Source organism: Eleutherodactylus coqui, chromosome 7 (genome assembly GCF_035609145.1).
Source record: "Eleutherodactylus coqui strain aEleCoq1 chromosome 7, aEleCoq1.hap1, whole genome shotgun sequence".
NCBI classification, from domain to species: domain Eukaryota; kingdom Metazoa; phylum Chordata; class Amphibia; order Anura; family Eleutherodactylidae; genus Eleutherodactylus; species Eleutherodactylus coqui.
The window spans coordinates 94,907,596-94,933,298 of record NC_089843.1 but is presented as its reverse complement, the minus strand read 5'-3'; the positions used below and the strand labels follow the sequence as shown (position 1 = coordinate 94,933,298).

General features: G+C 42.9%; 1 protein-coding gene across 2 annotated transcripts in view; it reads left to right on the top strand.

Annotated features, from left to right (window-relative positions):
- FGL1 (fibrinogen like 1) overlaps positions 1–24,285 on the top strand; it is a 40,236-nt gene extending 15,951 nt beyond the window's left edge. For both annotated transcript variants that reach the window (XM_066573406.1, XM_066573405.1), the window contains 6 exons: positions 8,393–8,573; positions 9,757–9,916; positions 11,025–11,122; positions 18,687–18,775; positions 19,291–19,478; positions 22,578–24,285. In XM_066573406.1, the coding sequence (XP_066429503.1) occupies positions 8,393–8,573; positions 9,757–9,916; positions 11,025–11,122; positions 18,687–18,775; positions 19,291–19,478; positions 22,578–22,737 (876 nt within the window). In that variant the 3' untranslated portion in view covers positions 22,738–24,285. The remainder of the gene's footprint in view (positions 1–8,392; positions 8,574–9,756; positions 9,917–11,024; positions 11,123–18,686; positions 18,776–19,290; positions 19,479–22,577) is intronic.
- Positions 24,286–25,703: the final 1,418 nt, after the last annotated feature.

Here is a 25,703-nt window from a genome sequence, read left to right as displayed (position 1 = left end):
AACCTTTCTGTGATTTTAACTAATGTTAGTGAAGGTACCTACAATAAGCGAGGACCCGTGATGTGAGTTGTGTGCTCATGTATTTTGGCCAAAATATCAGCTGTTACCTCGCATCTATCAGTATATATTAGAGATGAGCGAGTATACTCGCTAAGGCACATTACTTGAGAGTAGTGCCTTAGCCGAGTATCTCCCGCTCGTCTCTAAAGATTCGGGGACCGGGTGACAGGTGAGTTGCGGCGGGGAGCTGGGGGAAGAGAGGGAGAGAGAGATCTCCCCTCTGTTCCTCCCTGCTCTCCCCCACCGCTCGCCGCCTGCCGCCGGCCCCCGAATCTTTAGAGACGAGCGGGGTGATACTCGGCTAAGGCACTACTCGCTCGAGTAATGTGCCCTAGCGAGTATACTCGCTCATCTCTAGTATTTATCATTAACATGCAGTGCAGCTTTGAAGGCTAGGGAAGCCCAGGGTGCCAATGCCAGTGTGGTTTAACTGTGGGGTGCAGGGCAATCTGCTGGATTGAAATATGGCATCACTAATAGATCATATGCCTTGATGGTGCACTAACTGTAGTATGTGGCCCGACACCCTCTTATGTGCAGGAATGAACACTAAACAGCCACCACCCTCAGTATAAGGAGGGTTTGTGAGGGCTGACTCATCAGCACATGTGTAACTTGCTCTTCCATTTACCAGTCTGGCTCTCTGCATATTGCGGGATAAGGGGTGCATATGCCTGCCCTCTTGTATCGGTATATCAGTAAGTATATGGCCGTTCTCGGTGATTTCTTTTGTCATCAACTATAAGCACCATAAACTAAGTTACGGTGCTTATAGTTTAGGTGACATGAAGTCTGGGGAGCCTCTTCTCATACTCCCCCTGTTGCCAGTTCCTGCGGTGTCCCCTGGCAATGTCAGTACATGCACAGCCAGCTTGCTCTTTTCAGAAGACTGCGCCCCACAGAGATAAAAGGCAGTATGTGCACTTTAACGGTCTCAGTTGGGATGCTGGCAATATACTGAAAGATATCTCAAAGGATAGAAATGTTTTGGAAACCTGCTGCACATGTGATTTATCTCCCATCCCCAATCTGTTGCAAAATTAGAAAATCTTTCATATTGCCTTGGACATTCAGTATTTCAATAGTTAATAGAAAAAGTTAAGAACAACTTTCCTGTTCCACGTGGCACCTATATTTAAATAGTTTGTTGGCACAGAAAATTTCATGTTCTACCTCATTCTCCGTCTTTTTGGCTTTATACCATCAGCACATCTGCTCTGTATTCCTGAGAACTTCTTGTTTTAAGTAGCTTTTTTCAAAACTGTAAATATTTTTTCTGTAGTCTGTTTTCAACCGTGAATAGCATAAATCACAAAGTTTAAATACAAATTCTTTGTGACGTTGATTTTATCTTGTATGCATAAATCTGTATGGTAAGATTGGCAGTCAAGGACTGGCAGCCCTGCATGTTATGAGGAGAAAACTTCTACAACTGCAAGGATTGGCTTCAATATAACAGAATAAGAGACAATTGCTGACATTTTTAAAGGGACACTCTAGTGAAAACACATTTTTCTTTACCCCTGCCACCCTCCCCTCATTGCCTGTCACACCCTGGAGGTCTCCTCTTTGTATTCCAGTCCCTTCCATGAAGTGGCACCCTCCATCCCCCGTCTGATACTTATCAGACACTATCTTTAGAGTGAGATTTTTCCTTTCATACATCAACAGAACATTAGCTAAGGTTATACTATTCTGCCTGTTGGGTGGACAGTTTAATTATCATTACCATATGTATTCTCCTACATAAGCTACAGACCATATAATAATAATAATAATCTTTTTTGTATAGCGCCAACATATTCCGCAGCACTTACATAGACAGGGGATACAGAAAGACAAAAGTACAAACATTACAGAACCACGGTTACATAGTAATCAGTTGATGGAAACAATAGGGGTGAGGGTCCTGCTCCAACGCGCTTACATGCTACAAGTAATGGGGTGATACAGAAGGTAAAGGGCTGGAGATGTGCCACGTATGGCGGGGTGGAGAGTGAGGGATGCTATACATATAGACAATAGTTAGACATTTAGACGTGTGACGGCAAAATCGTTATGACTGCAGGGGCGGTTTATGACGGCTATCAGGGATTGCAATCAATAAGTCAGGGAGCATGTTATCAGGCGGCTTACAGAGGAGTTTGTTTAGGGTATATGCGGTATACCTCCCTGATGAGGTGCGTTTTTAGAGCACACCTGAAGTTTTTCGAGTCCTGGATTGCCTGGGTAGCCTTTGGTAGTGCGTTCCAGAGGACTGGTGCTGCTCTGGAGAAGTCTTGGATGCGTGAATGAAAAGTTTGAGTTGGAGGGGCGCGCAGTCTAGTTTCGTTAGCAGAGCGGAGGGCCCGGGCTAGGTGATGGATTGAGATGAGGGAGGCAATATAGGGTGGCGCTGCGCTGTGGAGGGCTTTGTGAATGAAGGTAGTGAGTTTAAATTGAATTCTGTATTTAACGGGCAGCCAGTGCAGTGATTGGCACAGGGCAGAGGCGTCCGAGTAGCAGCTGGACAAGAAGATGAGCCTGGCTGCTGCATTCAGGATGGATTGGAGGGGTAGAGTCTGGTGCAGGGGAGGCTGATCAGCAACGAGTTGCAATAGTCGAGTCGAGAGTGGATGAGGGCAGCAATAAGCGTAATAAGCGTTTTTAGAGTGTCCATGGTGAGAAAAGAGCGGATTCTTGCAATATTCTTGAGGTGCAGCTGACATGTTCAGGTGAGATTGGATGTAGGGGCTAAATGAGAGATCGGAATCGAGTATGACCCCAAGGCAGCGGGCATGCTGTCTGGGAGTTATGGTGGTGCCACACTGAGATGGAGATGTCAGGATGAGGTCGGTTAGTGGAGGGTGGAAATACCAGTAAGTCAGTTTTAGAAAAGATTAATTTTAGGTAGAGAGAGGACATAGTATTAGAGACAGCGGACAGACAGTCGGTGATGTTTTGGAGAAATGTTGCAGAGATGTCACGGGAAGAGGTGTATAGCTGGGTGTCGTCAGCATAGAGGTGGTATTGGAGGCCAAATCTCCTGATGGTTTGTCCAATAGGAGCTGTGTAGATAGAGAAAAGGAGGGGGCCGAGGACCGAGCCCTCGGTACTCCAACAGTAAGGGGAAGAGGAGGGGAGGTAGAGCCAGCAAAGGAGACACTGAAAGAGCGGTCAGATAGGTAGGAGGAGAACCAGGAGAGAGCAGTGTCTTTTAGGCCAATGGAGCGAAGCATACTGAGGAACAGTTTGTGGTTAACAGTGTCAAATGCTGCGGAGAGGTCGAGTAGGATCAGTAGAAAGTAATCGCCTCTCGATTTGGCTGTCAGTAGGTCGTTGGATACCCTTGTAAGGGCAGTTTCTGTCGAGTGTTGGGGTCGGAAGCCAGACTGTAGGGGGTCGAGGAGAGAGTTCTCCGATAGCTTACAAGGCGGGAGTAAACTAGGCGTTCTAGTAGTTTGGAGATGAAGGGAAGGTTAGAGATGGGTCGGTAGTTGGCAACATCAGTCGCGTCAAGAGTTGGCTTCTTTAGCAGTGGGGATATGATGGCATGTTTGAAAAAAGAGGGAAAGATGCCAGAGGTCAGAGAGGGGTTGAATATAGTGGTGAGGTGGGAGATAACCACTGGGGGGAGGGATCTGAGGAGATGTGAGGGGAAAGGGTCGCTAGCACAGGTGGTGGGGCGAGCAGAGAAGAGCAATTTGGAGACTTCTTCCTCTGTTGTTGGTCTGAGTACAGACAGTGAGCAGGAGCTAAATGCAGTGCTGACAAGACTAGGGGCTAGTCTAGGATTGGGAAGTTATTTCCTGACGGATGTCATTAATTTTCTTTTTGAAGTAAGCAGCCAGCTCTTTAGCACTGAGATCCGTTACCATATGTGTACAGTTAGACGGATAAGCCGCAATCTCCTCTATCATAACTGTATGACAGTAGCTGTGTGATTGTAATGAGTAACTTTATCCCCCTATACACAGATTCTATGGTAGGGATCATGTAATACCATCACACTAACTGAGAATCTGACTGGGATATGAGTCCATAACTCCAAGTAGATCTAAGCTGGGCAGAATTGAGATCACATGACCTTATAAGGCAAAAGAGGCTAAGAGTTTCAGACAGAAAGAAATTCCTAAACAAGGAAACACTAGTTCACTTCTATATTCTGGTGGGATAGCTACATAATTTATTTTTGGGGGGGAAGCCTCAATTTTAACATTGCCTTTGTGGGGGGGGGGGGGGTTGTTCTTTTTTTATGCTATATGCCATGTGCTGTAAATAATATGTTAATTTTATTACCACATTCTGAGATACATAACTCTTATATTTCTGAGCCATATGGCTTGGTTCACACTTTCAGAACTTGCCTTAGGTAAAAACCTAAATCCCCACCATCCACCGTCAATCAAATCTGATGTCACTGATTAGTAGTGAGCAGCGAGGACACACTACGCAAAACATTCAAAGTGCCTGGAGTCAAATTTAAGGAAAGCCCATATGAGGAAACAGGGGGGAGTATGGAGAAATAAAGGAAGAAACAGAAAGCCGAAGATAGTGTCAGTGAGACCACAGCTGTAAAGTTATGCAGCTGGCCCCGCTGAGATCAGGAGGACAGGTCCTCTTCAAAATAGTAAAAAACTCATGTAGGAATGTTATCTGTCATATAAAGACTATGGATTTTGTCCAAACATTTCTTAAATACACTCATTGACATAAAAAATACTGCACCCAGTTAGAAATGTTAGCCTGCTGAAAAACTCTGCATGCAGTTATGTGTCCGGCAGATATGTAAATTATTACAGTTGTGGTATGATTATAAACTGGGTTTTGCCAACAGAGGCCATTAAAAAGTGTTGACCCTGTTGCCCTTTAAAAAGTTTCTTAGAGCCTACTTTTGTGTAGTGTAACTTTTATTGACAGATCAATGATTGCTAGACATGCCTCTACAATGCACTCAAAGATATTTTGCATAGTTAACAGACTTTGAGGGAGAGGGGGGTTCATTATTGGAATGAGGGAAGCAGGAGAGATGTTTCAACGAATCGCCATCCATCTAGGCCTTTCTGCCCAAACTGTTAGGAAGTGTTGGGATCAGTGGTTACATGAGGGTATGCATACATGGCAAAAAGGCTCTGGACGGCCCAAACAAACCACTGTTACATTCGTGTGGGCAACTAAGAACCAGGCCCACACAAACGTAAACCGGAAACATGGGTTTTAGGACAAGTGACCCTGTGCTGCAGAGAAGATGACAGGTCCCTATCTAATAAGGTGGGCGATCGCCTCTATGAAGGCGGTACCACACTGGAACCTCGGCCCTGCTCTCCCTGAAAGTGTGATACTTGCACCAAGGCGAAACAGACACATTAAATGCACAAACTCACTTACCCCATAACCTTGCACACTAAAGCAGATGGTAAAGCTGAATATAAAAGTGAGAGATTAGTTTGCACATTGGCCAATGAACTTAAGCTGCAAGGCCGCGACAAGGCTCCTTGTGTCTTGCAGTCCCTACTCTAGCAAGACACTAAACAGGCAGCACAGGACACCATTCACACAGCAACACACTAGTGTTAGCATAACCGACACACAACCACGTAGAACAGGACAGTTCACTCCCCATGTCTAGCAACTTGCTCAGACATACAGAACTTGACACTGTTCACACCATATACACCAAACAGGGCTATCCACACCTAATGTCTGGCCACCTGCACAAATACTGGACTATCCCCTGTTCAAACACATAACACAAGTATAGACATGCAAAACCTGCAAATCCTAAAATGAAGGGATACCAGCTTCCTCTAGCAGAGGGAGGATATTTATCTGCAACCAGACCAGTGGTAATTGGCTAGCAGGAGAACACCATACCCAGCCAGCTTAATCATTCAACACCTGTGGGGCTGTGCTGCTAGAAACCTATGTGGTACAACAGATCCCAGCCAGCACATAGCACAACCTAACACCACCATTAGGCCGTCTGCAGAATTCTCGCAGCGGGACCCGACCTGAGCCCCTGCAAAGACCAGTGCGGCCCTCACCTACTCCCACGGCTCCATCTCTTTGATGTTCCGGCTGCCGGCCGGCTGACGCATGCGCAGACTGGAGCCGGCGGCTGGGGAGTCACATTTCTGTGCGGGGCTCTGCGAGACCCGCACAGAGATAGAGGATGCCGCGATTTGTTCTCTGTGCGTGATTTCGCACAGACAAATCGCGGCCGTCTGCCTAGGATTGTGTTTTGTAACACAATTCTATGGCAGCTTCCACAGGCGGAAATTCTGCGGGAAATCCTACCGCGGAATTTCCGCCCGTGTGCAGGGGTCCTTAGAGAGGGTCATTTGATCTGCTGACAAACACAAGCCAATCCAGCAGTGTCGTTGTCCACCATCCAGATACAGGTAGTGTCACGACTTGAGTCCAGGCAGGTGGAAGTCCCTAGTTCTACCCGCAACCTCTGTCCCTACCTACTCGCCCCCCTAGGCTAGGCCCTAGGGCGACAACTGGGCGACAGTCCCTAGGCTCACTAAGGATGCAAGGCAGGAGTCAGACTCACAGACAAATACAGGAAAACAAACAAACACAAAAGCAGGTCAGGCAATCCGGGTTGGTAACAGGAGAGAACGTGGTACAAGGGGTCAGGCGAAGTCGAAGTCAGGTCCAAAGCAAGCAAGTCAAAACAGGGTATCAATTCAAGGTAACGCGGGTGTAGCTGGAGACCAAACATACACTGGTGAGGTCAGAAGGAAACTGAGACATTTAAATGCTGTCAGAACTCCCGCCCCAGCAGCTGATTGGGGCAGGGAGCCTGACAGCAGCAGGACCTAATCACAGGACACTGGGAGAACAGCCCCCGGCACCTGCTAAAGACAGGCGGAGACAGAGCATGCGTGCCCGGTTGTCATGGCAACGGAGACACAGTGCGGGACGGCACCCGCCGCGTCCCCAGCAGCCCGGCTACCTAGGCTGCATGTGCCCAGAGCCGGCGTCCAGGATTACGGCAGCCAGGGGAGCTCACAAAGACCGGGGCTCCCCAGCGCCGCAGCCTAGGTGATAGGACCGGCGGTGCAGGCACGGAGATCCTGAGAGCCGCCGATTCTGACAGGTGGCACCTTTATTACAGACCCCTGTCTCTGTCCACACTATTTCCAGGTGCTTTGTCTTTGGAAATTTGGTGTTACAGCGCCAATCACGTGTCCTGCCATTATTACCTCAACACCAAAAATCTTGATTCACAGCGTTATGCCAAACATCCAACCTCCAATAAGGAGAGTGCACGGCGAACAGTGCCAAGCCAATTTCTCAGGAATGTAGTGTGGAGAAAGCAATGTATATAGCTCTAGCACTTCCACATAAAAAAGTTAATCTTTATTAGACTATATCCATTAAAAGGTAAAAACGCTCACATGGGCTTACGCGTTTTGGCAACAACCTTAAATCATAGCTAAACCTTAATCATAGCTTAGTTTTTTGGAAGAAAGACGTAGGTACTGTTCACACATGTGAGCGTTTTTACCTTTTAATGAATATATTCTAATAAAGATTAATTTTTTTTAATGAGAAGTGCTGAAGCTATGCATATCGTTTTTTTCCACCCATAGTAGTGATTGATAGACATTAACAACCCAATGATATGTGCAGAAAATCTTGCAGCCACATGTGCTGCCTCTCATGGCATGGCTTCCAACAGGCAGGATAATGCTCATCCACACGCAGCAAGGGTTTGTCAGGAAAGCCTGAGTCAAGCTGCCACACTTCCTTGTCCGCCGATTTATCACCAATCAAGCATTTATGGGACCCGCTGGCACACCAGCTTTGGCAGCCTATGAGTGTGCAAGATCTAGAGGCTTATTTGCAACATCTATGGGCAAATATGCTGCAGGATAGCATGTGGAACCGGTATGCCTCTATGCCTGACCATATCCCATCATGTATCCAGGCTAGAGGCGGCCCAACAGGGCTCTAGAGCTTCCTTTAATTTGTACAGTCTTCCCCAATAAATTATCCATTTGCTCCAATATTGTAATCCCTTCCATATATCATCATTTTATTTACACCTATAAATTTAAATTCAAAACAACTCCTTGGAGCATAATTTTTTTTGTACGTTCCTGACATCTACCAGAACATCCATACATTGTTAGTCGCACAGCTTCCAATTCATAGACTGAATTTAAAAAAAGTGTAACGTGCTTCACCATAAGTTATTTTACTCACGTGTATAAATGGCATCAAACTAACCCTGCACTCATTTAACCCTTACTATTATTAAATTAGTCGAATTCTGGGTTATTTTAGTCTTTTACTTATTATATAAACATATGCACATGGGTCACCTTTTCTGATTTTTAAGGCCTTGGAAGAGTGTCTTCAAGAACAGCTTAGGTTGAAGGCCCAAGTGAGACTTCTTGAGCACCAAACCAAATTACAACAAATAAAAATTGAGAATCTGCTGCAAGAAAAGGAGCTTCAATTCATGGACCGAGGAGATGAGATGGTAGTTATCGACCTAGGACAGCAAAGAACATATTCAGGTCATGCTCTCATTTAACTCCAAAGTGAAAATATGAATTCATGTGATGTTCTTTTAGTATAGTACTATTTTCTTAATGTATTATATTTACGATGGTCATTTGAAACAAATGCCTCCTATCTTATATGTTGGCACACAATGCTAGAAGTGGATGGATGGCGTAATGGCAATATAGTTTGAACCTTTCCACTAAATTTTGTTGCCGTGGGACAGATGGCAGCAGAGGGTCAGTCTGACAAAATGGTCATTGACATGAAAGTGCATATAAAGTAAAATGCAAATAAGGGAGATGGATTAATACCTCCACAGTGCCACCTATTGGAGGGCAGCTTCCTGCAAATTAATGTTAGACTCTTTATTCAAACCTTGTAACAATGACTGGGAATTGAAAACTAAGCCAGAATCCATACACAGACAGCTGTTTCAGGGTGTTTGCCCCTCATCAGTAAAAAGAACAAGCAGTACTCGCCACTTCAGTCTCTTGCCTATCTAGCGCAGATGTTCTTCTGGTCCTTATTGACATATCATACTTGCAGGCATCACCACTGAGAGTTAAAAAATGTGCTTAGAAATAATATATGAACATAGCGCTGACATAGCATAAACTTTATACACAGTGGGGGAGATTTAAATGGATATTCCCATTTCAGTCATTTACGGAATATCCCAATAATATGCCATAAATATCTGAAAGATGCAGTTACTATTGTTGGGACAGCACCTATCCCCACTATGGGGTTCTCCACCATCCCTCTCCCACCTGGTGAGGTGACAGTTAGGTGCAGACTGAATGGACTGATGGCTATGAATGTGTCAGCTCTATCCATTCACTTTTATGAGAGTCATGGAAACATCTAAGCTCAGCAGCCTCTCTATTCATTCTCCTCCAGGCGGGAAGGGCATTAGGGAACTCTGGAGATAGGTTCAGGTTGCAAAACGTGGGTTCCACCATTATGCCATAAAGATGGGAATATTCCTTTGATTACTGCAATTTAAGTATTTTCCAAAGCTACCAATCAGGCTGTGATTTTCAATACTTGAAGGACCTCCGAAAGGTGGTAGCTGACTATTATGGATAACTGCTCTACTTTTTCTTTGAACTAGTTTTTACAGTTCTCTCCCTGTATCTGAGTGAGTGAAGGTAATTTCATTGAATTATTGTCTATTTATTGTTTTCATAACAGACTGTGGAGAGATCTACAATGATGGACATAGACGAAGTGGATTCTATAAAATTGTGCCCTTGCAGAGTAATACCTCATTTTCTGTTTTTTGTGACATGTCCGAGGGAGGTGGATGGACAGTCGTCCAAAGACGCTCCGATGGAAGTCAGAACTTTTATCGGTAATCAGAACATTTTTCTCCATTCTGTCTTTTTAAAATTAGAACTTTATTGTGACTAAAATACAGGTCATTTAAGGGGATTTTATGACGTAGGCAAGGAAAATTATCAATAACATTCATCTCATTTTAAATAAGGCCCATAATGTGTTTTTTTGTACAAATGAAATTCATTATTGACAGATTGCAATGGATGTCCATCCAGACGCATTACTTTGTATCCCTCTTGAACCACTTTGCGCATTTACAGTTTGAGGCACTGGCGTAACTATAGGGGATGTGGTTGCACCCCGGCCCAGGAGCCTTAGGGGGCCCATAAGGCCTCTCTTCTGCATATCAGAAGCCCAGTACTATGAATAAAGCATTATAGTTGGGGCCCTGTTACAGGTTTTGCAATGGGGCCCAGGAGCTTCAAGTTACGCCTCTGCATTAGGGGGTTAAGAGAAGCTGGGGGGCCCCAAGATATATAATAGCCGGGTGCTCCGAGCGGGGAACTGCTGAATGCAGAAGACAAGCGGGGGCCACCCTGCTTGTCTTCTGCATCCTCTTCTCAAAGCACTCGGCTGTATAACAGTCAGGCGCTCAGAGTGGGGAACAGCTGTATGCTGAAGGCAAGCGGCCCCGCTTGTTTTCTGCATCCTCCACTCGCAGTGCAAGGTGATCACTCAAAGTTTGAGCAATCACCTTGCGCTGTAAATGACACAACGATTATCACTCAAACGTTGCTCGAAATACATATTTTGAGCGATAATCGTTGTGTCTAAATGGGCCTTAACAAAGGTCCTCCATTCTCAGCACAGCCGGGGGTCAGGAGCACTGCTGTGCAGGTGAAACAACTACTATTCTTTTGTTCTCAGCATCGGCAAAGGCCTCAGAGGTTGCATTCCTGCTGATCAGAATGTTATGGTACATCTGAGTGATGGGAATACCCTTTTAAACAGAATGCAAAACATGATAAAAAGTCTTTGTATTATAAAAGGAACATGTAGAAAAATGTGAAACTGTGAAACTATCTAAAATCTATACTGAAGCAAACAAGCACAGTGACATAAAAACTTTGATGTAACTTGGACATTATATTGAATAACCCTGTGTGTGTGTTCTCATTGAGGAACTGGACGGACTACAAGCAAGGCTTTGGTGATTTCACTACAGCAAAAGGAGAATACTGGCTTGGAAATGACAACTTGCATTACCTGACCAAACAAGGTACATTTGTTCTATATTCCATTACATATCCTGCACTTCATCAATATAGGTTTCTAAACCCCTCAAAGACCTGACATTTTTCAGTTTTTCGTTTTCATTTTTTTATTCCCACCTTTCAATATCCACAGGTTTTTTTATTTTTCCGTCGACATACGCAGCCGTATGAGGGCTTATTTTTTGCAGGACAAGTGTGTTTTTCAGTGGTGCCATTTAATCTACCATAAAATATATTGTAAAAAATTTTAATTGGAATGAAATAGAACTAAAATAAAATTGTACCATTGTTTTGGGGTTTTTGCTTTTATGGCATGCGCATTGCATTAAAATAGACCTGTTCCCTTTATCCTGTGGGTCAGTACGATTGCAGGGATACAAATTTTATATCTTTTCATTTTAAGTTTTACCAATTCTAAAACAAACCTTTATTTAAAAAAAACATCTTTGTGGCCATGCGCAGGGACCTGCAACGTTTTTATTATATTGTTGGGACTTCATGCAGTTTTTATTGCTTCCAGATTTTTGTAACAGGATGGTAAAAACAAGGCATTTTCTATTTTTTTATTTTTATTTTTTTACGACGTCCATCGTGCAACATAGATAATGTGATACTTTAATAGTTTGGAATTCTAAGGACGCAACAATAACCATTATGGGTTTTTTTTAAAGCATATACTGAAAAAGAAGATGGGTTTGAACTTTTAATATTAAATACTTAAAAATATTTTATAAAACTTATTTTTATATTTTTATTTAATCCCCAGAAGGAATTGAACTTACGATTTCCTGATCACATGTACAAAATACTGCAATACTTCTATATTAAAGTATATTATGCTTTTACTAGTAGACTTTTAATACCTGCAACAGGCAGGGGTTAATGGACTGAAATGCTTGGCAGGCCTGGGAGTCATAGTCCCCATGCTGCGATTGTAACTCATCAGCATCCCAAGAACCCACCCCTCTGGTCAGCTGCTTAGACATTACAGTCAGCATTGATGAAAGGGGTTAGGCAATTAAATTGCCACAATTGGAGCTACCTATGATCACGGCCATTGCGGCTATCTATCAGTTGTATTACACAGCTACCAGGTATGGAGCATGCTCAGCTCTACAGCTCCCTAAAAAACACTGTGTGGTCTACAACATACCGTTACGTCATAGATTTTTTAGATGTTAAAGACATTGTGTGAAAAACACAACCCCTGTTCATATGTCCTTCTAGGGCATACAAACCTCATAGAGCAGAGTCCCCTTCTGTTTGGACAGACCTCGTGCCATCCTGGTATTCATGTGAATGCCCGTCTTGTAGTACTACATTTATCCACATTGAAAATGTGTAACTGGCCATGGCTTCCTTCAGCAAAATCAGCTGATTGCTGGGAGAAGAACAGCCCCCTACCCCTAATTCTCAGAGAGGTTGTACAATGTAGCACAACCACTTTAAAGGCCCATTTAGACACAACGATTATCGCTCAAAATTCACTCAAAAGCCATCCTTTGAGCGATAATCGTTGGGTGTAAATGTGCCCATCTTTCAGTTTTTGCAGAACTATGGATTTCAGTTCGGCTGTGTTCTGCCCGGGGAGAGCTGATAACAGCTGATTACATTGTCTCAGCTGTCAGCCTCGCCGGCAGAACAAAGAGAATGTATTCAGAGAACAGTGGGTGGTCTGTTCCCTGAATACAGCTCACACGCTACTAATTGGCACTAATAGGCATTAGTACCAAGTAGTAGTTTAGGCAAAAATGATCGCTCAAAAGCCGTCTTTTGAGCAATCATCTTTTGTGTCTAAATGCCCTTTAAATTGTTTACCATACTCTGTGTTATCCGTCTATGGAAATTAGTACTCATACAAATGAAGGTATTGCAGCTCTTTATGACCTCTTTGTTCTACCCTTCTGCATAGGTATCTACCATGTGCATTGGATATCTTTAATCTGGTCTTTACAACCGGTTCTTTCACATAGAGAAGCTGATAAAATCACTTTGCTTCTGTAGTACATAGGCAGAATGCAGATGGCAATTAACAACTACCTATATGCATGGTTGGAAATTCTAATTTCTCACAACCATGAAATTTATAATCACCATTTGTAAGTGAAACAATTTCAATACCAACATTCAATTACAGTAACATTTGCTATTGAGGCAGTTACCCAATGTAATATATTTGGTTTCAAATTGGAGCTTCATTTAAATACTTCAGTCTTGGTATCCCGAATATTTACATACCATATTATCGTTAGGGTCTGTAGTGCGTGAATGTCAGTTGATTTCAATTTAGACTGAGGAAGTTGTCCCTCTATTAATGTGCCTTCTATGTCCCATCCTCTGCTGTGAAATGTGACTGGGACATAAAGCAAAGGTGACGTCTGGAAGGAGATAGGGGGAATTCAATCTCACACGTGAGTAATCCATAATTCCAGAAAGGCTATAATAAAATAGCCATCGCTGCTGTAAAAACCTGCAAACCCATCTACTTGGCATACTAAATGCAGCCCATGTTCTCTTTCATATATGCAGTACATGGCTACTACAATGAGGTGCAGGCCCAAGATGCACGTGTTTTACAGGTTCTGTAGATAAGACAAGGAAAATCCCTGATTGTGGCCTCTGCTCTTGCGGGGAGGGCAGATGATCTGCCAGTCAGCAGCGTGCGTCAGGTTATACTATGTATCCTGCAACCTCTATGACCATGAAATATGCTGGTTCACAAATCTATTGTCGCTACTCAGCAGAAATGAGAGAAATGGTGGAAACAGCGATATGGGATGCACTCCTTTCAACCCCTTAAGGACACCGCCATTTTTTTCCATTTTTGGTTTCTCCTCCCCACTTTCCAAAAATCATAACTCTTTTATTTTTCCATTGACGTCGCTGTATGAGGGCTTGATTTTCGTGGTGCAGTGATGAGGGAAAAAAAGATGGTTAATGGTGATTGAGCCTGCCCTAAAGTTTATCAGATCGTGCTTTTTTGCCTTTTTTTCTGTGAGTTATGTCTTTTTAGATTTTTTTTTCTCATCTGTGATTTTTATTTAGTTAATAGTTGGATAGCGTAGGTCCTGACGGACGTGTGGTGGGCTTGCAGGAGCCCGTCAGCTTATGTGTCTTGGCCAAAATGCAGGCTAACACCCACATTTATCAGTGTGTGCTTTATTTTGTATGCAGTTTGCTATAGATGCCAAGTGAGCCCGGGGTGTCATGCCAGTGTGGTGCACTGGTGATACAGGGCAATCCACGGCTTTGCCAGTAGGGGTTGTAATCCTGTGTCCTGTGTCACACTAATCTATGGCTGACATCTTTGGTATCAGTTCACATGTGCAGGCTATGTTTGTTAGCAGTCACCCCTCCTATTCTGGGCTGGGTTGAGCTGGGTGGCTGTATGCTGGTCTGCACCGCACATTAAGCTTGCTCATATTGCAATCTGGCCTTCTGCATTCTACCAGGGGTAAATGGTGATTGAGTCTGCCCTGCAGTTTATCAGATGGTGCATTTTTGGCTTTTTTCTGTGAGTTATGTCCTACTGATGAGGGAAAAAAATGCAATTTTGCCATATTTGGGGGGTGGTCTCATCTGTGGTTCAGGTAGCCGGCTCCATCCTTCTGAGGTCGGTAAAATAAGTACCCAGCTTGCTGGGGGAAGATGACTGGGAAAGGCAATGGCAAACCACCCCACAAAAACAGCCTGCCAAGAAAACGTCAGGATGTGACGTCACCCTAGGAGTCAGTCATGACTCGGTGCTTGCACCAGGGAACTTTACCTTATCTTCACAGTGTATACACAAATGACAGAAAAACTTTATTCTGTAGGCCAGTACAATTGCGACAATACCACAACAATTTATTCAGTTTTTTTCCTGTACTACGGTACCTTTAAAAAATGACTTTAGAAGAAAAAGTATTTTCTGTGACCATCTTCTGAATAATATAGCTTTTATATTTTTGCATTGGAGGGGTTTATGTGATGACTCATTTTTTGCAGGATGACCTGTGATTTTCATTGGTAACATTTTGGAGTGCAGTACATATGAATTTTTGATTTCATTACATTTCTTCCTGAAAATAGGGTGACCAAAAAAGTGCAATTCCAGTGTTGTGTATTTTTTTCTGATAATGTTCACTGTGAGAGAGAAATAATGCATTATTTTGATAGCTCAGACTTTTATGGACACGGCAATACCAAATACGTTTTGGTCTATTATTTTTATTTTCTTATTATAAATACAGGAAGGGGGGGGGATAAACTTTTATTTTTTTTACATTAAAAAAATATTTCACTTAATTTTCTTTTTTTTTTAATCATTTGATCGCTTATAATGCAATACTTCTGAATTGAAGTATATGGTGTTTCTGCAGGCAATCTACTAAGACATGCATCAGGCAGGTCTTAAAGGGGTTGTCCCGCGGCAGCAAGTGGGTCTATACACTTCTGTATGGCCATATTAATGCACTTTGTAATGTACATTGTGCATTAATTATGAGCCATACAGAAGTTATAAAAAGTTTTATACTTACCTGCTCCGTTGCTGGCGTCCTCGTCTCCATGGTGCCGACTAATTTTCGGCCTCCGATGGCCAAATTAGCCGCGCTTGCGCAGTCCGGGTCTTCTGCGGTCTTCAATGGGGCCGCTCGTGCAGAATGCCGGCTCCGTGTAGCTCCGCCCCGTCACGTGCCGATTCCAGCCAATCAGGAGGCTGGAATCGGCAGTGGACCGCACAGAAGAGCTGCGGTCCACGGAGGGAGCAGACCCCGGCGGCCATCTCCAGCAGGTGAGTATGAAGACGCCGGACCGCCGGGATTCAGGTAAGCACTGTGCTGTTTGTTTTTTTAACCCCTGCATCAGGGTTGTCTCGCGCCGAACGGGGGGGGGGGGGGGGTTAAAAAAAAAACAAACCCGTTTCGGCGCGGGACAACCCCTTTAATAGGCAGAAATACATCGCATTTCTGGGGGCCTTCACAAGATTTCTGCCTGCCATTATACCCAGACAGCACCTTGCAATTTCATTTTAAGGGGGAGGCCAATCATGGCATTCAAATCCCACTGTCATAATTGACAGCAGCATGTTGTGGCCACACATCAGCTGTCAGAGCAGGCTTAGCTTCTAAGTCTGCGCCACATTAACCTCGACACATACCGTGTTTCCCCGAAAATAAGACCATGTCTTATATAAATTTTTACCCCAAGAGGCACTAATCTTCTTTTTGGGAGATGTCTTATTATACTTACCTAGCAGGCTCGGTCCACATCCTTGAGCCTTGGCATTGATTGGCCATTTCATAAATCTCACCTACCTAATGCGATGGCAGTGATTGGTTTCGAGCGCTGCTCAGCCAATCAATGCAGTGCTTGATGAACCAATCACAGCCATCACATTGGTTCCTCGAGCACTGCATTGATTGGCTAAGTAGTGCTTGAGAACCAATCAGAACTATCGCTTCCTGGAGATAGGATTTATGAATCCCGTAAAAAGGAAGCGATCCTCTGTGGGTGGCCGATGACTGCAGGAAGCATGCTGGAGCTCCAGAGAGCAGCGGGAGGGACGTGGACCGAGCCTTCAAGGTAATGTATTGTTTTGTTTTTTTCTTATGTAATGCAGCTAGGGCCTACCCAAAAATCTGAAAAATCAGGGTAGGGATTATTTTCAGGGAAACAGGGTAAGATGTACATACCCATCCTGGAGCATGAAGGAGTTAAGCCATTTTCGATCTGGGTACTTTAATAAAACTATAGTTAGGCACTATTTGGTACTGTGTGGTCACTGTATGGCTGTAAGAGAGATGAACTACAAGGGACACAAATTTGCATCCTTACAATATTGCACTATTATGTTCTGCACTATAAGGTAATGTTATTGATGTCATGGCATTTAATATGTGAACATGTTATATTGTTTAGCTCTGTACTGTTTTGCTTATCCCAGGCACCTACAGAGTGCAGACGCCAACTGGAGTGTTTCAGTAGGAGCTGGTGAACCAATGTGTCAATGGTGTCGCCGCTCCTGTGGTAGTTAAGGACAGCTAGAATGGCGTTCCTGGATGCCATCCTGCAGGAAGGGGAGTTGGCAGAGGATATAACTCGGTGCCCCGTGTTGAGGAAAGGATTGTGTCTACAAGCTGACAACTTGTAGTGTCTGAACCTAAATCATTTGTTATTATCCTTTTCCTGCAAGTAGAGAACAATGGAGGGGGCACCTGCATCCTAAACCATTTGTTCAGCTTAACGGGATTCTATTATCAGGTTCATGCTGCACAAACAACGGGCAACATGAACCCGATACGGGGATGCCTGTTGATCCCATGAGCGTTTTGCCCTGAAATGCTACAGTGTTTCAGAATAAATACACTTTAAAGTTTGACTCGGAGCTGAGGTCCGAGTCATGGGGTAGTCCATGGCGGCCATTTCCTGCCGGCATCATGAAGCCTGAAAACTCTCTTCCTACTTGGAGCTATTTGAGTCAAACTTAAAAGTGTATCTATTGTTAAACACTGCAGCATTTCAGAATAAAAGAATCACAGGATCAAGAGGCATCCCTGTATCGAGTTCATGCTGCCCAAGTTTTGGCAACATGAATTTGATGACTAAATCCCTATAAGTATACCACTATTCAGCTACCAAGCAAACGTTATTCATACCTCACAACTTTTTGGACAGGGGCACTTTTGTTTTTCTGTGTAAGAGTTCCATTTTCCATGCATATCATTTTGATATTTTGCAATTAAATATTAGCACAAAAATGTAGACATTTTTAAGATCTAAATTGCATCATATGGTGGAATAATATACAAATTGGGGTTTATTATGCAGTTAGGAACCATATAGATAAGTTATGGAGCAATATACTGTAGTAAATGTATTAATGCAAAGCTGTTTCCTAGGTCAAAAAGAGGGACATTCAGGGTGCAAAGAGAGAGAGAGGGACTTGGGCCAAAAGTAGTTATTGTCCCTCCAAATTAAGGGACGCATGGGGGTATTTTTATAACTACATTTTGGATGCTGTGCTCCGTCTCTTATTCCATCTGCACATCGGAGTACCCCACATACATAATAGGAACACCTCACAAAAACTGCTATTTTTTCGATGCTCTGACCCAGTTGTCCATGCATTACAGCTTAGCTCTTATCAGTCACTAAGATCCTTACCTTTGGACATTTTTCGTGTTTGGAGCACATCAACTTTGACTGTTCACTTTCTGCCCAATGTATCCCATCTGTGGTCATGAGATAATCAGTATTTTTCACTTCACCCGTCTTTAGGCTATACACTGATCAGCCATAATATTACACTAATGACATCTTTGTGTTCCATTTTTTTATTTGCCTGATTGTATTTTAGGACCCTGCATTTTGCTTTCTTTTAAATTGCGATGTGTTCTGGGAAGGCACTTTTGTCTTTTTCTTCTTGAGCTCAGTGGACAAAAACAGCAAACAATGGCAGCAAACACGTCTCACAAGGGTTCTTACGCAGTAATGTGCCAACACTATGTACAAGCGGTAAAAGCTTCCTGACAAATGAACTATGAATGATCAGTCACTGATGTTCTTACTTTGTTTTTACTCTATTAGATGACTACATACTCAGAATAGACCTTTTGGATTTTGAAGGCCAAAGAAGATACGCTGATTATAAAAGCTTCAGAGTTGGCGATGAAGAGGTAATACAGGAGCCTACAAACAAGTTTCCCACCCCATGACCAAGTTTACACATTTTTTTGTGTGTTCTAATTGCTGTAAACTACAATGTTAGAAAAATTTACAGGATTTTGGATTAAGATTCTAGTAAAGCCAAGAACCTTCTATTTTCTAGGGCAGAGTGTACTATTTCCCAACAATAGCAGGTCCTACTTGTGGCACATATATGCCATTTTTGCCCCATTATTTTAGTAGCATAATATGCAGCCTAGATGTAAAAACTACAACCAGGTTCACCATAAAACCAGTTCTATGAACACATCACTACCACCAACTGTGGTTTACAGTATTTTAAGGATCTTTCCCATGACCGTTCTCACACAGCAACATCTTACAGATATTATCAGGAATGTTACAGAGTCATAGGACACATTTACTTGGGAGTAGGCTGCTGGAGATATTCATTAGAAGATTATTGAAGAATTCATTCTACAAGAGTGTTTTTCCTCTCTCAACGCTTATTTTCCATCAACCCTAGAGTGCTTACCAGATAAGCTGTGGCGACTATTCGGGTACCGCCGGAGACTCTCTGACCGGAGGCTTTAATCCTGAAGTACAGTGGTGGGCAAACCACAATGGTATGAAGTTCACCACATGGGATCAGGACAATGACAACTATGAAGAGAATTGTGCAGTGGAGGACAAGGGTGGATGGTGGTATAACAGGTAACACCTTTGCACTAAAAACAGAGTTTTAATCTATGGGACATGTGATAAACATAATTGTCTATATCAATGCCTCTAGTGAGGACAACCCAGATGGGCCAGATCTCTTGGTGTAAATACTTGGTTACAGCATCTGATCCATGTACAAGCTCATTATTTAGGTTTGACTTTATTGAGGAGTTGCAGATCTAGTCCTTGCCTTACAACCCTAAACTGTTCAGCCTTTATGGATTACCCGTCTTGTATTCCTGTAGGATGTACTAACTGGTTCAGTGTTGTGATATAGCATGTGTTCTGACACGCTACACTGCAACTCAAGTCTTGGGGCATGTTCACACGTTGTGGAAATACTGCAGCGGAATTGGCTGTGGAACATCTGCAATATTTTACAGTACAAGCAATGTGGATGACATTTTGAGAAATCTCATCTACATGCTATGGGGAAAATCCACAGCGTAAATTGAACTTCTGTGCAGATTTTTAATCCGCAGCATGCCAATTTATGCTATGGATTTTCAGATTGGATTTTACCTCTTCAACTGAAGCAGACTAAAGACCGCAGTAATACATGTGGATTTTGACGCGGGTCCACATATGACTTATATGAATGATAAAGTCCTAAAGTAAAGTCTTGCTCAGTGACAATGCTAATACTGTTGTTCACATCATTGATTTTTGCTGGTCCTTGTTGTGGTCCTTTCATCCTGCTGCCTTGTTGAATTCTGTACAAATCTTCTTTTAACGCTATTGTTGCCTTTGGAGTATTTATTTTTACTTGTAAACATGTGTTTTACAGTAGAGGTTTATTAAACATTTTTCATCGTTTGACTTCTGCAGTATCTATGCCTCACAGTATACTACAAGCTGCAGAATGCCTCTCACAGTGAAATTCTGTCAGTGAACTCATGTGATGGCTCTTTGTCCAGCCCACCTCTGTCCTCTACTGAACAAACTTCTGAAATCTTTTATTAGCAACTCGAAGTTAAATTTGGTGCTGTTCCTTTGTGGTTCCTCTTAGAAATGTATGAATAAATTGACAACTGGGCATGACTATTTACCTTGTTAAACGGATATGTCCATAAATATCCTGGTACTCTTATTATTGGACACTGCCAATTCGTAACACCCAGCTGTCAATTTATTCACAACTTTACAGAAGGACTGAGGCTAACTTCACTTGGACGAGCACGATATGCCACCTTGCAAATTCTCTATGCAAGGCGTTTTTATGTTTAACCCCTTAGTGACGCGGCCCCTTTTTCTTTTTCCATTTTTGTTTTTTCCTCCCCCCTTCAAAAAAATCATAACTCCTTTATTTAGTCATCAAGGTCGCTGTATGAGGGCTTGTTTTTTGCGTGATGAGCTGTATTTTTCAATGGTGCCATTTACTGTACCATATAATGTACTGAAAAACTTTTAAAAAATTCTAAGTGGAGTAAAATGACCAAAAAAAATGACATTCCGCCATCTTTCAGTGCATCTTGTTTCTACGGCCCACAAACTGCAACAAAAATGACATGATATCTTTATTCTATGAGTTGGTGCGATTACAAATATACCAAATTTGTATAGTATTTTGTTTTACTATACTACTCTTTTTTCAAAGACATTTAATTTTTTTTCAATGATTTTCTGCCGCCATCTTCTGTGCACAATAACTTTTTTTATTTTTCTGTCGACAAAGTTGTATTAGGGCTCATTTTTTGCAGGATGTCCTGTAGTTTACGTTAGTACAAATTTGGAATATATATGACTTTTTGATCGCTTTTTATAGCGTTTTTCCTGGGAGACAGGGTAACTGAAAAAGTGCATTTCTGGCGTTCTTTATTTTTTTTTCGGACGACGTTCACCGTGCAGGAAAAATAATGCACTACTTTGATAGATCGGAGTTTTACGGATGCGGCAAAACCAAATATGTATTTTTAGTTTATAATTTAGATTTTTTAATTATAGATATAGCAAAAGGGGGGGTGATTTAAACTTTTATAACTTTAGTTTTTTTTACAATTAATAAAACTTCATTGATCTTATTTTCACTTTTCTTTTAAGCTCCCCTGGGGGATGACAACATACGATGCTTTGATCGCTCCTGCATCTATAGCATTACGTCATACTGCCATTTGACAGGCAGTCTATCAAGCCACCCCACAGGGATGGCTAGATAGGCAGTCTGTTAAGGCAGCCCTGGGGCCTTTCAGAAGGCCCCCGGCTGCCATGACACCTGCACGGCTCCCCCAATCTCACCGCGGGGGGTCGTACGGGACCCCCGAACATTGTTCCAGGGATTTAAATGCCGCTGTCAGAATTGACAACGGAATTTAAAGGGTTAATAGCCGCGATCGGCCGCCCAGCCAATTGCAGCTATAGCTTGCGGGTGTCAGCTGTAATAAACAGCTGGTGCCTGCGCTGTATAAAGAGAGGTCGCCCCGCGACCTCTCTTCATACATACCCCGACGCTACAGGACGCACCCTTATGTCCTTGGTCATGAAGGGGTTAATAGACTCGCATCACTTTGGGAATGTAGCAATTCTCCACCACGGCTGACAGTGTCTTCCGTTGTTTTCAATGGGGAGACATCGCATCACGTGTGCCTAGCACATGGTGCGATGCTGACGCCGGCCCCATTGAAAACAATGCAAAAGCACGCAGAAGAATAGAAGATGCTGCGATTTGTTTACTGGATCGCATCGCGGTGCCATGCAGGAAAACATCACTCGTGCATGACGCCATTCAAAAGAATGGGATTTATATTACTGCCGGATTTGTGTGTCTTGCAACGCACAAATCTTGCACGATTTATGCGCCCGTGTGAAGTTAGCCTAACCAAAGAACAAAAATTTTGAGCTCAAAGATGCTCCAAAATTGTTATTTTATGGGAAGAACAATTCCAGTACCTGACAGGCCTGCTTTAAAGAGCCAGCACACATTACTGAATATAGGAAACAATCTAAAACACAAATATGACACTTGTTGATTTACTCTCCATGATTACATCAATATGTACCGTAATAAATACTAAGCCTTTATATCACTGACTCTTTGTATCATGTCTCTTTCCTTGCCGCTGCATTGAATTGCTTCTGTCATACTTCCACCAGGTGTCACTCTACCAACCTAAATGGTTTGTACTACAAAGGACCGTACACGTCTCAGACAGATGACGGGATTATTTGGTACACATGGCACGGATGGTGGTATTCCCTGAAATATGTCGCTATGAAGATCCGATCTGTAAACTTTGAGCCAAACCTCGTGTAAATTGTTTCTCCGTTATTTTCATAGACATGCACAGTTACAGAATTATATTGCTAAGCCTTTGTAGAGATTTGTACATTGCTTCACCACAGATACAGTCATTGTTAGACAAAGGTCACTAATGGATACTACTGCTTCTATTTACTTCTGGTACATCTCTAGAGCTGGCCATGTACATCAGATTGGCAGATCCTGCTGATTTAAAGGGCATCATCTTTTTGTTTAAATCAAGCTTTTATGTTAAGCATATTTTTTTTACTTTTTTGGTGATTTTTTTTAAACCTTTCTGTGTCACACATATTATTATTGTTTTTATTATATGATATTAAAAACCTTCAAACCTTGATGTTTTTACGCTGCCCACAAAGACTACAACAGGCTGACGCTTCCTGTCCTGTAGAGAGAAGTTTTCAGCAGCCATTCCATTATCATCACAGACAGTATTAAAATGACAGGTAACATTTCTATTACTACACCCTTTGTAAAAAAAAACAGTCAAGCATCTAGAAGGAGTTGTGCTTTGGTTGCAAAACTCGGCATGCAGTTACATCTCAGGCAGATATACAAATGATTAGAGTTGTGGAGTAATTAGATGAACAGTCTTGTCACCTGAGGCCCTAAAAGTGGTTCCCCCCTTGGCCTATGAAAAGGCTCTCAGAGGCTCCTTGTGTGTAGAGACCTCTTTTACTCCTTCTGTAGAGCTTGTTGACCAGTAGACACATCTATGATATTATTGAAGAGATTTCACCCCATTACTAGAGACTGAGAAGGGGCATACCGTATTGGAGTGCAAGAAGCTGGATGATTGTATTGATCAATTGCCTGCCACCTGGTCCGTTCTGACCAGACTGTTAGGAGGTGTTGGAACCAGTGGATGGGTGTGGGCACAGAAGGTGACCGGGCTCAGGACATCTATACAGACCACCAGAAGTGGATTATCCGAAAATCACGAGCAGCTCCAACTGTTTTGTTGTCCGCCATCCAGAAACAAGTGGCACCATCATTACAGGCCCGTATGTCTGTCAGAACCATTTCCAGATGCTTGGCAAGAGAACATTCGATCTCATGGCTCCCATTAAACGTACTGCCTTTGACACGTGCCTCCGCTTGCAGTGGTGTAGTGAACGACAAAACTGGACTGCTACAGAGTGGAACTTCAGCGACAAATCCAGGTTTTTTTTGGGCACTGATGATGGCTATGTTCATGTCTACAGACCTAAGGGGAGCACCTCGATCAATTGCTGTGGAGCGGCACACTGCCCCTACTGCTGGTGTGATGCTCCCAGGGGCCATTGCGTTTGATAGTTGGTCATCCCTATTAGTGGTACGAGGGATAATGACCGCTCACTAATATGTTCAGGATATCCTGCAGATAGATACGTGTTCCTCTCATATCAGCTTCCAAGAGGCATTTTCCAGCAGGATAATACTCAGACGCCCACACAAGGGTGTTACAGGAATGTCCCCACAAGATTGTCAGACTTCTGTGGCTGTCCGTTCACCAGAATTATCACCGATAGAACATGCATGGAACCATCTGGGACGCCAACTTCGACTGCCTATGAGTTTGTACAAGCTAATGGCTCAGTTACAGCATATGTGGACTGATATGCCGCAGGATACCATACAGAACCTGCATACTTCCATGCCCACCCATATCAAATATTGAGGTGGTACAACAGGGTACTAAAGTCTCCCTTTAAGAGTTTAGTTTTCCACAATGAATTCTCCTTTAGCTCTGATATTGTAATCACTTACTGATATCAACGTTACAATCACATATAGAAAGTTTCACTCGGTTCCGACAATTCCTTCTAGGGGAGGGATTTTTTTTTGACAAGGAGTGTATATCTGGAGAAAGATAACACAGGATAAACTATTGACGATAGGTAATGGACCCAACTCCTCTCTCTATACAGTAACCTCTGCACATGTCACAGTGCATGCCCACAATACTATTCCATAGAAGTCAATGGAAGAGGTTTCTTATGTCCACGTGGTTGCTATAATGCACATTTCTAAACTGTGGTTTCCTGGTCAGCAGCCAAGGCAATATGCCTGCTGAAAAAATCATGTAAAATAAATTGTATAATTGTATAAACGCTCTGAAAACAAAAACAAAGTATATGTTTCATTATTAAAAAACAAACAAAACACAGTATATGATACTTTCCACTTTAGTAGGATCCGTCAACAATCTGATATAGAAACAACCTGTTAGCAGTTCTATCCTTGGAGTACAAAGGATCCAGCATGTCAGCTGTCAACATGCCCTTGTTTCCCCAAAGGCTGATACAGGAAGAAGTGGTACATGGATTGGGCATATTGAATTTTTGAGGTATCTGGTAGCAGGTTGTTTGTTCATTTCTTCCAAAGGGAATGCTCAACTGATCCAATCATGCATGTGTATTGAGGGGACTAGCCGTCAGCCAAGGATGAGCGATCTTCAAGGTGAGGCGAGCTGGTACTTTAGCTTATAGCTTGACAGCACCTAAACTGCTTTCTATAAACCCTTAGGCGGCTCTGCTTTAATGAAGCTGTCTTCTGACATGTCTCAGTGATAAGTTAGCAGTTCGTTAATATTGGAGTTATGGTTTAATGCTGGAGCAAATGGCGACATTTGGACATGTTGTAATCACAGTAACTATAATATATCTCTATGGGAAATAAGGTTGCAGACAACTTTGAGAGGAGCACTAATGTGACTTGGCCACAATCACACAACTGTACTGCAGTCGAGTGTCCTGGTCTGGCCACTGGTGTACTGACCCAAATTCAGAGCATCACAGGGTTCTATAATGCTGGGCGTTCGGGTCATTAGACCCGTGGTCAGGTTGGGACACTTATTAATAATGTGGATGCTAAAATGTACCTACAGTATGGTTTTGTACATGCTACCTTAGGGCTCCTTCAGATGACTATATTTGCATGTGTTTTTGTATGCATAAAATATATGCTCGCAATGTGTA